The sequence below is a fragment of the Mirounga angustirostris genome, unplaced genomic scaffold (assembly GCF_029215605.1).
Source record: "Mirounga angustirostris isolate CCGP_5_RB_7025 unplaced genomic scaffold, mMirAng1.0.hap1 SCAF_9, whole genome shotgun sequence".
Taxonomy (NCBI): Eukaryota; Metazoa; Chordata; class Mammalia; order Carnivora; family Phocidae; genus Mirounga; species Mirounga angustirostris.
In genome coordinates this window covers 121,579,043-121,593,459 of record NW_026991717.1, presented here as the reverse complement: position 1 = coordinate 121,593,459, position 14,417 = coordinate 121,579,043, and the positions used below count along the sequence as shown (strand labels likewise).

Genomic DNA, 14,417 nt, shown 5'->3' with positions numbered 1-14,417 from the left:
CAGGCTGTTTATGTCTTAGCCCTTTGGAACATTATACTGAAGGGCAGTGAAAGCACCATGCATCACCTTGTGTTGTTGTATGGAGACAAAATGCCCTACAATGACATGCCAAGGAAGCTCCATGTCATATCCTATTGACCTAACCAGGTCTGTCTCAGAGGTACCTGGCTTCTTCACCCTGTTCTTATAGGACACTCCCAAAAGTCTCAATTGTGAATCTGATTAATTCAAAAACAATTGCTTTCAATCAGATTAAACAGGAATTTGTTTTCAGAAACAGTCTTGGCAGGCTTTTAAAAATACTTAAAATGAGACTCTACTTTTAATTTTAAAACACTCTTCATTCCCTAATTTTTTTTCCTCTGTTGAAGTTATCACCTTCCAGATATGTCATCAAGAAAACTACCATCCTACATTTGTGCAGTTTTTGGTGGAAAACAAACAACTCCTAAATACTTTATTCCCTCTGAACCTCAGGAAAACCCTGTAGTGTAGTATTTTTTTGTGCCCATTTAAAAGAAGAGGAAGGTGAAGCCCAGGGCAATGATGACCTGCTCACAGCCAAAGAGCTCACTGGATGCTGAGACTCAAATCCACATCTTTTTTTTATTTCAAATTAAATACATTTTTCCATCATGGCAGGCTGCCCTCGAAACCGAGTGTGCCATCAAAGTAAACAGATTTAGATAGAAATACTTTGGGAATAACAGAGTTTGGAGAAAACACACCCCAACTCCCATGCAGGGAGCTGCGTCTGGTCCAGCCTGCGTAAGTGCTCACTTCATCAAATCCCCACTTCCACTCCCCTCTCCCACCTTCTTCTCCAGTTCTGCCGGGATGGAACGGCTAAGCTGGAAGCTGCAGAGAAGATCCCCAGCAGGCCCTCTCCACAGAAGTGGCTAATGATCTGGAAAAGCTCCTAAGCCCAGAAAACCCAAAGAGGCCTTTTTCACTAAGAACAAATAGCAATGAAAGGGAATACGGAGCCAACCTGCAGTGCACAGCACTCTGTGGGAAACAAAATTGCATCTGTTGGACATCTTTGTTGTTTTCTTGCTCTTTCCCTCTCTACTTGTGTTACCAGTCTCAAAAATGCCAACATTCCTCTGTACTCCTCTGCAGATTCCCCCATATACAGTCTCCTAAGTCAAATCCAGTTCTGCCACTGGCCAAATCCAGACACAAATCTAAGGTAACACTTAAGCACCTAACCTCACTGAAGACTAACTCAGCAGATGTTGATGTTTTATTGTAAATATCTCACACAGAGACAGCTGAATGAGGCATCCGGGCCAGCAATTTATAGATGCAATAAATATGAGGAACAGACCGTTTATCATAATTCAGCTTTGCTCCCATTTATTCTCCAGGAGTCTCTCCAAATGCTATAAATTATAGAAAAACAATACTGTACATACCAAACTTAATAAATATTCTATTTCCCCAAACATGGCACTGAGAGAATACTGTGAGCCTTTTACCTGGGGTTGGGGGCGGGGGGACAGTTTTTGCAAGGAGAACACTCTGCCATTATGAAAAGGGGGTAAGTCAGGACAGCGGTCCTCTCTCTTCTCTTACTCTGTTTTATCTAAGTATCTACATTATAAGTCAGGAGAGAAACAGTTGGAGAAGGTTATAGATTCTTGTCAAACAAAACAGATGCCTTGACACATAAATTTTCACTGTTCCTGAAAGGTTCATAATTAAAAAATGAATCCAAGAGGATTTACTGTAAATTACACACAGGGAGAAAGAAATTAATAGCATATCTTTTTTACACCCTGTATTAACTACATAAAGAGAAGCTAATTGTTGCCCAGTTATGCTTGACCTTCTATTTTGTAGGTGGTGAAAGGAGGTTGTCAAGAGTTTCATGAGAGAATAGCAAGCACTTCATGGTAATCCCTTCTCTGGTCCTATTCAGTTTTTTACTGATTGGATAAATGAAGGTGAGTGTAACATGACACAGCTTCATAGAGCCTACATGAGAGGTCAGTAGGCAGATGTCACTTGCAAATAATAGCAGCTTCTCTCCAAATATTGAGCAGATTAATTCCTCAACAATAGATATCAATGGAGAAAACACATTTGAAGTAATATTTCTTTACAAATCCCTCTGCCCTAAGACACCCTCCCTGCACAGAATTTCATTTCATGCCTACGTAGTGCAAGCAAAGATCTTTTTGCCTTTGCCAAACATGTTTCATCTGTGATTTCATTAATATTACGATTAATAATTGACACAGAAAGTAGTGCATCATGGAAGTGTGAACCAAAAATGAAGAAACGTAAGCTAATTTGAAGCACTGACGCCTTCAGGTGAAGAACTGATGTAAAGAAAGGGGCACCAAGACAGAGGTGGGGTATGTACTGTCAGTGCATTTTTTTTCCCATTTCGGTTTGCTCAGACTATCTGTTGTTCTACATAATAATAAAAAAAAAGAAAGAAAAAACCCCCACAAAAGCCAAGATATAGAAGCCACTGAAGTGTCCATCAATAGATGACTGGATGAAGATGTGATGTATATGCACAGTGTATTACTCAGCCATAGAAAGGAATGAGATCTTGCCATTTGCAACAACATGGATGGAACTAGAGGGTATTATGCTAAGTGAAACAAGTCAGAGAAAGACAAATACCATATAATTTCACTTATATAAGGAATCTAAAAAACAAAACAAGTGAACAAACAAAAAACAGACTTTACATAGAACAAACTGGTGGTGGCCAAAGGGGAAGGGGATGGGGATGAAATAGATAAAAAGGTTTAAGAGGTACAAACTTCCAGTTATAAATAATTAAGTCATGGAATTGAAATGTAGAACACAGGGAATACAGTCAATAATATTGTAATAACATTGTGAACACTGAGTAATGTGTAGAATTGTCCAATCACTATGGTAAACCTAAAACTAATACAACACTAAATGTTAATTTGACTTCAATTTTAAAAAGCAAACAAAACAAAACAAAACAAAAACTAATTTCTGTATCCTCTAGCATAATTTAAGCTCCAAAAGGTTGGAGATTTTAGTGAAAGTAGGTAACTATTTTATTCCCATTGCTAACCATGTAGTAAGTACTCAATAAATATTTACTGAATGAATAATAATTAAAAAAAGACTAATGACTTTGAACCAATTAGCACATGATTCAAGAGCTTCCAGTGGAGAAGGAATTTAAGAAGATTCCAATTTTCCTAAAGAGTTTTTAATGCATGGGCATTTCAGGATGACAAAGGGAAAGAAGTGGGAAAGGTCAGGGATAGGATTGCAGGTAGCCTAGAGCAAGGGTAATCCATGCAGCATGCATCCATCCACAAAGTCCCATTTCAGCTCAGGGGGTGGACTCCCCTGCTGGAAGCTGGAACTCCTACCTGCTAAATTTGCCTGATGCTCTCAGAATTCTTTCCACCCACTGTAAAGCTTGAAGTGAGGAAGTGAGAGGTCCTCAGAGCTGGCAGACAAGAGGAAGCCTCTTTGCCATCCCTGCTCAGGGGACTCCACAGCAAGCAGGTCTGTTCTAGAAAAGGTGCTCACCTCAGGGTCAGACTCCTTGGCGTTCTTGGAAGAGCATTTTCTCTTCCTTCAAATAGGCTAAGTGGGGGGTAAAAAGGGCTTGTTCCAAGGACAGAGTTACTGTGGCTCAAAACACTTCAGGAATTTCTAGGACTTGCTAATTACTGAGTTTATACTTTGTTTTTGAGCAACTTAGGAGCTTGGCAACCAATCAGAAGTAGGACCAAGTTACTCTTGGTTGTTTCCACAATCAACAGCCACACTGGAAGAATGAAGTTTGCCACGTATGACCCCTTGCTAGGAGCACATCTCCAGGAGGACAGGTCCTCTTCCCCAGGCCCAGTGCCTCCTTCCTCCCCTTACCTCTGGGATCCATCCTACCTCCCTCTCCTCTTTGTGTCTGCCATCACTTCTTTTCCTCTGGTGGGTTTCTCTTCTCTAGGTAAACTGCAAGCAGGAATGGATCCTTTTTCCTCCTGCCCAACGCTTTCCACTTTCCTTAATTGTCCTTGAATTATTTTCTTTTTGAGCAATGTTCTTTCATACAAGGAAATAAGCTATGTGCATTAAACAAATCTACATTTTACAGATTGTAAAAGTCACATAAAAGTATCTTAGTAGGTATTTATGGCTTCGTTTTCCTGGTGCATCTATGTAAATGTCCAAAACAAGAAGCAGGTTTTGGAATCAAGTCTTTTGATCTTCTACTTGGATTCCTTTATTCCTGAATGTGGTAAGGAAGCTTCCCTTTGCTTTGCCCATTCTGCCCTCACGTCTTATCACAGGTTCTTTACATCTCTATGAAGAAGTTTGCAGCCTAGGGCAGGGGTCACCAAAGTACAGCCTGCAGCCTGCTTTTATAAATGAATTTTTATTGTAATACAGTCACACAGTTTTTACCTCTGGTAGACACCAGAGATAATCCACTAGGGAATAAAAGATGGTTTGTAATTATTAGACCAATGGAGTGATCCCATGCTCAAGAGGGTCATGAGCATGTCAGGACCATTCCAGAAGGATGTGGTTTCTCCATATCGTAGGGTCTCTCTTTTCTCTAAGAAGGTCAGATGATGTCAATTGATAAAGGGCAATCTGTTGGGATTTTCTAGAATGTTTAAGCAATGATATAGTATTACTGGAAAAGGTCCACAGGACCCAAGTGGGTCTACACATTTTGATGTAAAATCTCTTCTTTTTTTGCTGTTAAAGATATTAAAACAGAATGCTATAGTTCCTCCTAGAAGTTCCCAGGATCCTCATATCCCTTTTATAAAAACAAAGCATTTTAAGTAAACTTTCAGAAAATAAGAAACGTTTCTCTTAAAAGTGGAGATGCTCTACAAAACACAAAAGGGGAGAAGTGGATAAACTGGTAGCACATTATCTGACTCAAAAAAAGATGCTCATGGCTGTGCCAAATCATCTTTTTCTTAGTAAGTCACACTGAACAAAAAAAGAAGATAAATCACCATGAAAATGCAAGCGAGCTGGTAATAATAGCCGTTATAGCCGCCATGAAATAGTCATTAAGTTATATGCAGCATAAATCTCACAGTTTTGTAAATTATGGTGGTTTTTAGAAGCCAAATAAAGATAAACCATACAAACTATGGCTGCTTTTCTCTGTGCTCCTTGGCATGACTTTCTAAAATGCTTAAGCTCAGGCTCATAGGACCATATGGTTCTTGAAACATCTGAGAAAGCATAAAGGTTCAGAACTCCGTTAAGACCCCTCTTTCACTTTTTGAAGGTGATCATTCCTAACCAGCCCTTCCCTGCACTCTTGCCTGGTTTGGCTCACACTGAGGCTGACAGGCTTCCAGCTCAAGCCTTACACTTCAAGCTGCTCCTGTTTCCAAGGCATACTGGAAGAGCCGGTGAGGGAGATGGGTGGCGCTTGCCGGCTGAGCTGGCTGCTGGTGGTTCCAGCCAGCCACCTCCACTCCAGAGACCAGCCATAAAATCAAACTCTCTGCCTTCCTCAGTAGACCAGCACATTAGCAAAACTCAGATTCAAAGATGCCCAGTAAAATGTTCCTTTTCCTCCTTTTTTGGAGGTTGGTGGTAATCCCCAGTTGATCTTTCCTCTCAACTGCTTTTTCCCCCTGCTATTTAAACTGAATTCTTATTGCTCCAAATTAAATCCATTCTTTCTGGCCTTGTCATTGCTAACTAATGAGAACAATTCCTCTCTTTGCTCCTGGTAGCTGCACTTTGGGTGCTTATGGATGAGAATCATACCCTTCTTTAGCCTACTTTCCTAACTGCAGACTGCACAGGTGATAAAATGGGTTAATTGTTGCTATAAAAATATTTTCTATCCTCGTAACGAAGTAATTTTTTCCTCCAAATCATTTTAATTTCTTAGAATTGCACTGTGTTCTTAAACAATCTGCACTGACTGAGGTTGCAGTCCTATTGGGCTTATATATACAAACAAAATGTTGGATATACAATATACATGAATCTAACAATTCTGGGTTATTGTGCTGTTTCCCTTTTGCCCCACCCACCCTGGCCTTGGTTTTTATCACATGCTTTTTACACGTGTATGAGGAAGTTTGCAGCCTAGGGTAGGGGTCATCAAAGTAGAGCCTGCAGCCTGCTTTTTTTTAAATAGACTCCATGCCCAGTGTGAAGCCCAGCATAGGGCTTGAACTCACAACCCTGAAATCAAGACCTGAGCCAAAATCAAGAGTCAGATGCTTAACCAACTGAGCCACCCAGGTCCCCCTGCAGCCTGCTTTTATAAAATAAATTTTTATTGGAATATAGTCACACACATTTCTTAAAAACATGTTATCTATGGCCATTTTCACATTCTAATGGCAGAGCTGAGAGTCTGACAGAGGTTGTATCACCTGCAAAGCCCAAAATACTTGCTCATCTGGCCCTTTACAAAAACACTTTGCTGACCTCCAGCATAGGAGGTTATTACCACCCATGTGCGCTTTGCTACTTGCCAACAGGTGAAGGCAAAGTACCAGGTAAATCTCTTATTTACACCCAGGCAGTCTGCTAAATGTTGCATGACAGGCCAAACCACACAGCTGAGTGGTTTGGGTGTCTGGACTGAAAGAGTTTTTCATTTTTTATCCCCGAGGTACCCCATGGGCATCAGGTTCACGTCTAAAGGGACAAACGAGGCTTGACACCGGGGCTAGCCCTGGGATACGGCTCCAACACACCTAGGCAATTTTTATAATCATGTGCCTCTTTGCCGAGCCTATCTAGAATGTTCCGCGGCGTTAATCTGGCTCACCGACTCACACCAGCAGGAAGACAAAGAAATCCAGGCCCAGGCCTGGTACTCACTATGTGAAGCTGGAGGAAATCACCGAGGCCCGGAGCACTGTCGATCCGCACCAAGATGCCATCCTTCACGGTGGTGCTGAAGCCCACGGCGAGGCGGTCAGAGCGCGTGCTGGGCCGATCATTGGCCGGCCAGGTGTAGAGGATGAGGCCTCCGCTTTTCCCAAAGATGTACGTAGCGCCAGCTGTGAAAGCAAGGAGAGAGGGGGCCATCAGGGCATGCATCGTGCATCTGCAGCTGCAGGCACACTGCGGAGGCTCTGCACAGACCGCTGCGGAGAGGAGACAGCCCCCACCTGCCGGTATTTGCTTACTGAGAGGGATGGCAACCAAAGCCTCGCAAGGCGGCTGTCACCCCAAATTAAAGATGCAGGCAAAATGAATTAATAACAAAGCAGATGTTAGCAAGAGGCATCCCGAACATCTTCAGTTCCTGTGTATAATGGCGGACGGCAAATAACATGCCTTGTCTGAGAGCATGGGTACGTGGTGACAGACAACTTGCCCCATTTCCTCAACAGCAGAGTTAATTTTCCATTTCAGCTAGGACAGGCATGAGAGAGAAAACTAGTTCCCCCCATCTCTTAGCTCTCAGAACATTCTGGCCTGTGGGGCCAGGAGCAGCTCCGGGAATGCCTCACAAGACGTAAGGTGTAAGTCCAAAGCCATCATTCTTTTCACACCTGGACCTGCGAGCACCCCCACAGAAAAGAAGGCTGGAGCCTGAGAAGACCAAGTTCTGCCTTGGCCTAGTTCACTATTATGTTGCTGTAAAATATGTGATAAAAATTAATTCCAGAAGCCTTTTAAAAATTAATTTACTTCCATAGTGATGGTATTTATCTGGTATTATGTAACAGCTTCCCTCTCTTTTCCAAACTCAATTTCAAAAAGGGAGTATAGAAGACATAGGAAAAAAAATCTCACAGTGATGAATTTGGAACATAAGTGGTATTGCCACTTATGAATAGTGGATTTATCAGTGTTTTTAGTATTTACCATCTTTTCACTCTTTTTACAAAGCCAGGGATTAGTAAGAATATATTAATTTAAAAATACGTAGAAAACAAACAGGAAGAAAAATAAAGAAAATATTTGCATCTCATAAGTTTTAAAAGTCTGTTTTTAAAAATAGGTTTTAAAATCTAAATTTGGAGGAAACCATTTAGATTTGGTACCCAGAACAGACTACATCATTGTAGTTTCTATGGCTATATGTATGTTACCCATAGTGAGTACTTCCATATGTTACTCATCTCAAAGTTCAAAGAATATTTAGCAGATTTTCTTCTGTGTTCCGACTGCACATGGTCCAATCCTTGAAACTATTTTAAAGCAGCATTAGATAAGCATTCAGATTTCTTCAACTTCACTAAAAATCTCCAGCACTGGTTCACATTTAGTTTACAGGGAATATTGGATTGAATTATGTTGTGTGAAGAAAAAATGAGTTATGCAGCTTATTTAGAAATAATAAAGTCAACTGCTATGAGGCTAGAATTAGGAGTATATGTCATATGTCATCCTTATTTTAAGCACTAAGCCACATTATACTCTGAGGCATATAGAATCTAATTTGTCCTTTTTGAAAGGTCACTATTCTAGTCTCTCCAATATGCTCAGTTTGTATATTACATGTAGTATAACATTATCTTCCTTTTATGAATGTCTCAATCCTAAGGGGATAGTGTCTGAAAAGACCTCCACAGTCATCTGGAGAATTTGGGATTGTGGTATGGAAAGTTTATGATTAATGCTATATGTAAAACAATATCTGTTCCTCACCATCCACAGATACCCTTAATGCTTCTTAAACTTAGAAATGTGGACATAATGATTTACCCTTGATATCTATCCATCTGTGAAGAATTTAAATAATTCCCTTTCCTGTAGATGATTACAAATGTCATTGCCACCCTCTTTATTCTTTATTTGGAAAACTGAAGGTTACTCAGTGATCAATGTATAGAATCACCAAAAATGCAAATCAGCCTGTGACATTTTGTGGCAATTTATAAAATCTTACCCTATTTTATCCTAAATATATAGTGGATTCTGCTACAGAGATAAATCCATACTCTATCAGGAAATAATTTTATCACTTTGTTACAAAAAGAGCAAGTCCAAAGTTGATAACAGCAACACCTATGTGTGGTGTTTTACACTTTAAAAAAACCCTTTCAAATTCATTAGCTGGATCTTCACAACAGTTCTATGGGATATTTCATTTGTTAACAATGTTTGGAAATAGAGACCCAAGCATCTGACTTACATAAATGGCACCTCTTTAAGTCTCCAGCTTTCCCTCCTGCTTCCAAAAGCCTGTCCTCACCATATGCCAATTATAGCTTAATAAAATTATTCAATAAACTATACCAGTGATGCAAAGTTGACTATACTTTATTCTTTTCACATGTTCCTATAAGACCAAAATGGAATGAAAACAAAGCCATAGCCCCCAAACCTGGCATATTTTCAAAAGCTAGTCTGGTCTTCTAACCATACAAATAAATTTACAAACCTTCTATTCTGCTCATATTTTTTATCCACTGACTGTTCAGTAATTCTCAATATAAAGAATATAAAAAGGAAGAACATTTTAAAAGATAAATACACAATTTCTTATATATAGTGGTTAGGAGGTCATCATGGCTTTAATTTTTAAATAAACAAAGAACAAAACCTCACTATGATAATCTCAAGGTAGATCAAAAATCAGCCTTAAAAATTATTTTGCTTGCTTTTGTTGTTCTGAATTTAGGATGCCGCTATGTTAGATAATTCTAACTTTGTAGATGAAAAGGGCAAAAAAGTACAAAGTCCTTAGCATATTGGCTTATTCTGCCATGTGGAAATAAATCTAAAAATGTGTCTCCTTGGTATCGGCTTTCCTAGTAAGGGTAAATAAAGACCCTGAATGCTCCCATAGTTCAATGTTGGCTTTAAAGGAAGTTAATTAATATTTACAACTTTCTATTCTGAAAACCTGTTATTTTTTTCCCCTCTTTAGTTAGCTTTGCTATCTTGCATGTGCACTTTCTGTTAATTTTAATATAAAATGCCTAGAGTCCTAGGGGGAACATGGACTTATTTTCCTTTACATTTTCAAATTAAAAAGTTAATTTTGTTATTTTAAAATGTGGATTACAAATCAACATTTGGGGAACATCCTAAGAACTGTAAGAACCCTCCTTAATCCATTAAAGATTTTCATTTCCAAGCCATGCAATACCACATCACATGCTTTCTCCCCTGAGCCTAGTTTCTCTGACTGTTGGTTTCTCGCTGTGCTAAGTATACTGGTGTGAAGATCATACTCCATTTATTAACAATCAGAACGATGAATTTCCTGCTTGCTAGCAAAAAGTGATCAATTCAACTGAAGAAAAACTGCTGTGGTGGCATTCTGACCATTCAACATTGCAGAATTTGCAAGTTTGGAAGCCGCCGAGATTGCTGAGTTCCACCAACAGAGTATTTCAGAAATGAAATCTCCACAATGTCACCATTAACCAAGATATGTATACACACCGTTTTCAAACAGTCAACGAATTTGACATGTTATTTAACACGCAACTTCTTTTGTCTCAAGAGCACCAAAAAAATGGGTTTGGCTTATTGTATTTTAATTAGCAAGCTATTTACTGTGATGGGGCTGATGGTGATTTTGGCAGAGCCAGGTATGTGAGGGTATGAATATGTATGTTTTGGGGTGTATTCTGTGTATGGAATTGGTTGGGGGGAAGAAGAGGGTAGGACAGGCTCCACTTAGATCATGAAGAAGTCCTGGGGAATAGCTTTATGTAGTTATACAACAAGCTGATTAAATAGATGATCGATGGTTTCTCAAGGACAATAAAAGATAAAATTTTTTCTAGGTCATACATTTCTCCAAGAAATAGTTCTTAAACCTGTGGTGCATATTACTGCTCATTTTACTAAAATTTAATATAATTATTGATGGCAACTTAACATGTCCTTATTTAGACCATTTGGATAATTATTACTATTGTAGCTTTGACTTCTTAACCTCATGGTCCTGCCATTATGACACTGTTTTCTATTCTTATATCCAAGTAGCATATTATTTCTTTTTGGCAATTACCAATAGAAATAGAATCATAGACTATTTAGGATTTATATTTGATATAAAAATAATATATACATACATATGTGTATGCATATACATATGTGTATGTGTGTGTAAGAAATAAGGCAAGTTTAGTTAGAAAACATAGTAAACTACCTGGAATTAATTTATTATTTTTCCATCAAATAATTACAGATAAAAGGCTCCAGAAATTCATCTAAATGTAATGTTGCTTGTTTATTTATGCTTTTTAAAAAAGAAAGGAAATAAAGCAAATCAGCTTTCCCTGAAATAGTTTTTGGTTGGTGTTAAAATGGAACAATGCAAGCATGTCCCAGGGGAGACCTGAGAAAATTAAATTTAAAGAGAACTAGATAATTTACTCATGGACAAATATAGCATGTAGAATAATAAGTTAAATAATAAAATAAATATAATTCTTGCTGTGCAAACCATCTGGTAGGTAAACCAGGGTAAGAAACAAAGAGTCAAACTCTTCCTCCAGTGCTCTTTGAACATTACCTGAGAACTTAGTATAAAATCTCATGACACCAAGGTAATATATCTGTCTTCCTCTATTATTCAGGCCCCTCATTCCTCATTTCTGTTGTATTACTCTTTCATCAACCTTATCCACATTTGTGTTCTTTACTGTGAGTTGGTAAATCCTTTTGGAAAATAAATGGACTATCAATGACAAAATATATCACGCCTGTAGATGCAGTTATTGCTACTGACTTAAAACTATCTTTTATTCAGATCAATTAACCAGATAGCTAACAAAACCAAAATGGAAAGACTTGGAAATGACACATAACTCTCCTAGCAAATGGAGACATAAAACTCAAGGATCTCAAAATGACTGATGGTCTAAAAAAAGAAAAAAAGTTTCTCAATTTCTTTTACTCAGTTTGCTCTATGGTTCCTCTTACACAAACCCCTGGCTGTTTCAGGGAGTATTCATCTCAGCAGGACCTTCTATGTTCATAGCACTGAATGGTTTTCAGATTGTTTCTTTGGGAGTATCTCATTTGCTGCCTCTTCCCCCAGTACCGACTGAAGTGTCAATGGCAAACATTTTCGTTCGAATAAAACAGAAAATAAAGACTCAGGAGATTAAGTGACTGGACCTGGTGTTAAGTGGTGAAGCTGAGAGTAGAATCAGTGCACCCCTTCCTTGACTCTGCCCTCTTCTAGCTATCCTGTGGGCCCATAGCATGAAGCTTCCCGAAAGGAATCCCTGGGGACCAGGAGCTCCACAAGAAGGAGGAAGTGAATAGTGGATAGGAAACTATCAACAAAACCTCTGCACTACAGAGGAAGCCTCTAGGGAGCACAAAGTAAGTGATACACATTTTACAAACAGTCCTGCAATGCATTTATTGAATGGATGGTTTATTATGATCTATTTTTGTCGACTCTGAATTTTTTGAAATAAACACCAAAACTGATGATAAAGAAGCCTTAAATAAAGCAAAACTGAAGGGACTGAATGCTAGGAGAGAAATTTCATCTATTTTAAAGAACATCCTTTATCTTTGGCAAAGAAATGATCAAATTTACTGCTCAGCTAACTGAGAAACTGACACCACCACCTAAGAGTCAAATATATAATCAGGGAGAGCCAAGCCCCATTTCTTAAACAGTGCTAAGGCAAGGTGAGGGTTCCCTCAATCTGGGGCCATTTTTTCCTCTTTCTTGAAAGAAGAATGATTAAAACCAAAGGGCATTAAGCCAGGAAACACAGAGGCAACATTTCAGAGCACATTCCAGTATTCTGGAAGAAAAATTGCAACTCAAAGACTTCCTAGCAGAACCAATACTCGTTCAGTTTGGTACAAAAATCTGTTTGGTGATACCGGAACTCAAACTTGCGCACAGGGTGAATTATATATATTGAATCCAATGTCAAAGCTTCCATAGAAGCTGGTGGGAGAAAAATACAAAACCAATAAAATTCTACCTATTAACCTATTTTTTTAGAAATAAAAAAGTATACTGCTATTTAGTTCTGGTAGTAAGTATCATAAAAAAGAACCATGCTTCATGGATGATTACATGAACAAGCCCTATTTTGGCAAAGATGCTTGGTTGGACCTTTTCATGGGAATGTTTTAATGAATTTTCCAGGGGATCTTAAGAGAGGCCAAATAATTATGCTATTTCCAAAACGGATACCAACAATTGTGATGGCCTCCTGTTATGATTTCTTATCACACCTGTACTCCCCCAAATTCCGAGTAAAATAAAATCACAGTTTCTGGGCACATTCATGACTGCTGACAAACACATGACATTTTCTGAGTCTTAGAGAATGACATTTTTAGAAACACATTACACCAAAAATTTTTTTACAAAGTTATTTTTACTCATCATATTCCAGGTCTCTTCCACTGGGAAAAAAATTGATTAGTGATAGAGCTTACAAGTGTTTTCCATATTGAAAGTGATCTAAAAATAAAGCTTCCAGGGATACATTTAAATTCCCCTTGCTTAAAAAAGAAGTTTCAAAAACTCATTGTTATTGTTGTTGTTGTTTGTTTGGGGCAATTAATTTTTTCACAAATCTTTGTGCTTAACAGTACTAGTTATAATACTAATGTTAATACTAATATTAATGCTTCTGCTAACTATATGTATGAATCATTTATTATATAATACACTATAATACAGTATTTCAAATTCCTATACCTTTTACTTTAGATATCTTTGATGTATTAGTTTGTTAGGGCTACCATAAAAAGGTAACACAAACTGGGTGGCTTGAACAAAAGAAATTTATTTCCTACAAGTTTGGAGGCTAGAATTCTGATATTAACGTGTCAGCAAGGTTGATTTTTTCAAAAATGGCTGTTTTCTCCCTGTGTCATCACATGGCCTCCTCTCTTTACCCGTCTATAATTTCTTCTTCTTAAAAGGACACCAGTCATAGTGGATTAGCAACCCTGCCTCCTCCCCTCCACCCCCGCGAAGACCTCATTTTAATTTATATACCTCTTTAGAGACCCTATCTCTAATTACAGTGACATTATAAGATATTAGGGGTTACGACTTCAACATACGAATTTTGGGGACACACAATTCGGCCCATAACAGTTACTTTCCCACTTTTAAAGATGAAGGAAGCTGTAGATTGAGGTGAAATAACTTTTTAAGATCTAGTAGAATCAGGGATTCAATTGAGATCTACCTAACTCAACAACCTACATTCTTTTCATTATGCCAAGCTGTATTGCTAACATGCTCACCTTTTACCTTTACCTGTGTACCTGAGTGAAGAGATGGCAATGAAGATGAGAAGGACAATGGCTTCCTAACATGTGCCCAAAAAGCAAAGCAAAACAAAACAAAAGAAAACTGCAAACAAGATGGAAACTCAATGCTCTCACGATAGAAATGACAATATAGGGGTGATCATTTTATTTTCTTTAAATGACAGTAGCTTAATATGAGCTTGTTCTCTGCCAAGTGTATAAAGCAAGGTCAGACAATAGGC

The 14,417-nt window shown here is 38.4% G+C and overlaps 1 protein-coding gene across 1 annotated transcript in view; it reads right to left on the bottom strand.

The window, feature by feature from the left end:
* Window positions 1-14,417, bottom strand: part of NRXN3 (neurexin 3) — a 1,531,407-nt gene that overhangs the window by 345,760 nt on the left and 1,171,230 nt on the right. Inside the window, exon 13 of the mRNA XM_054513824.2 lies at window positions 6,835-7,016. Coding sequence (XP_054369799.2) covers window positions 6,835-7,016 — 182 coding nt within the window. The remainder of the gene's footprint in view (window positions 1-6,834; window positions 7,017-14,417) is intronic.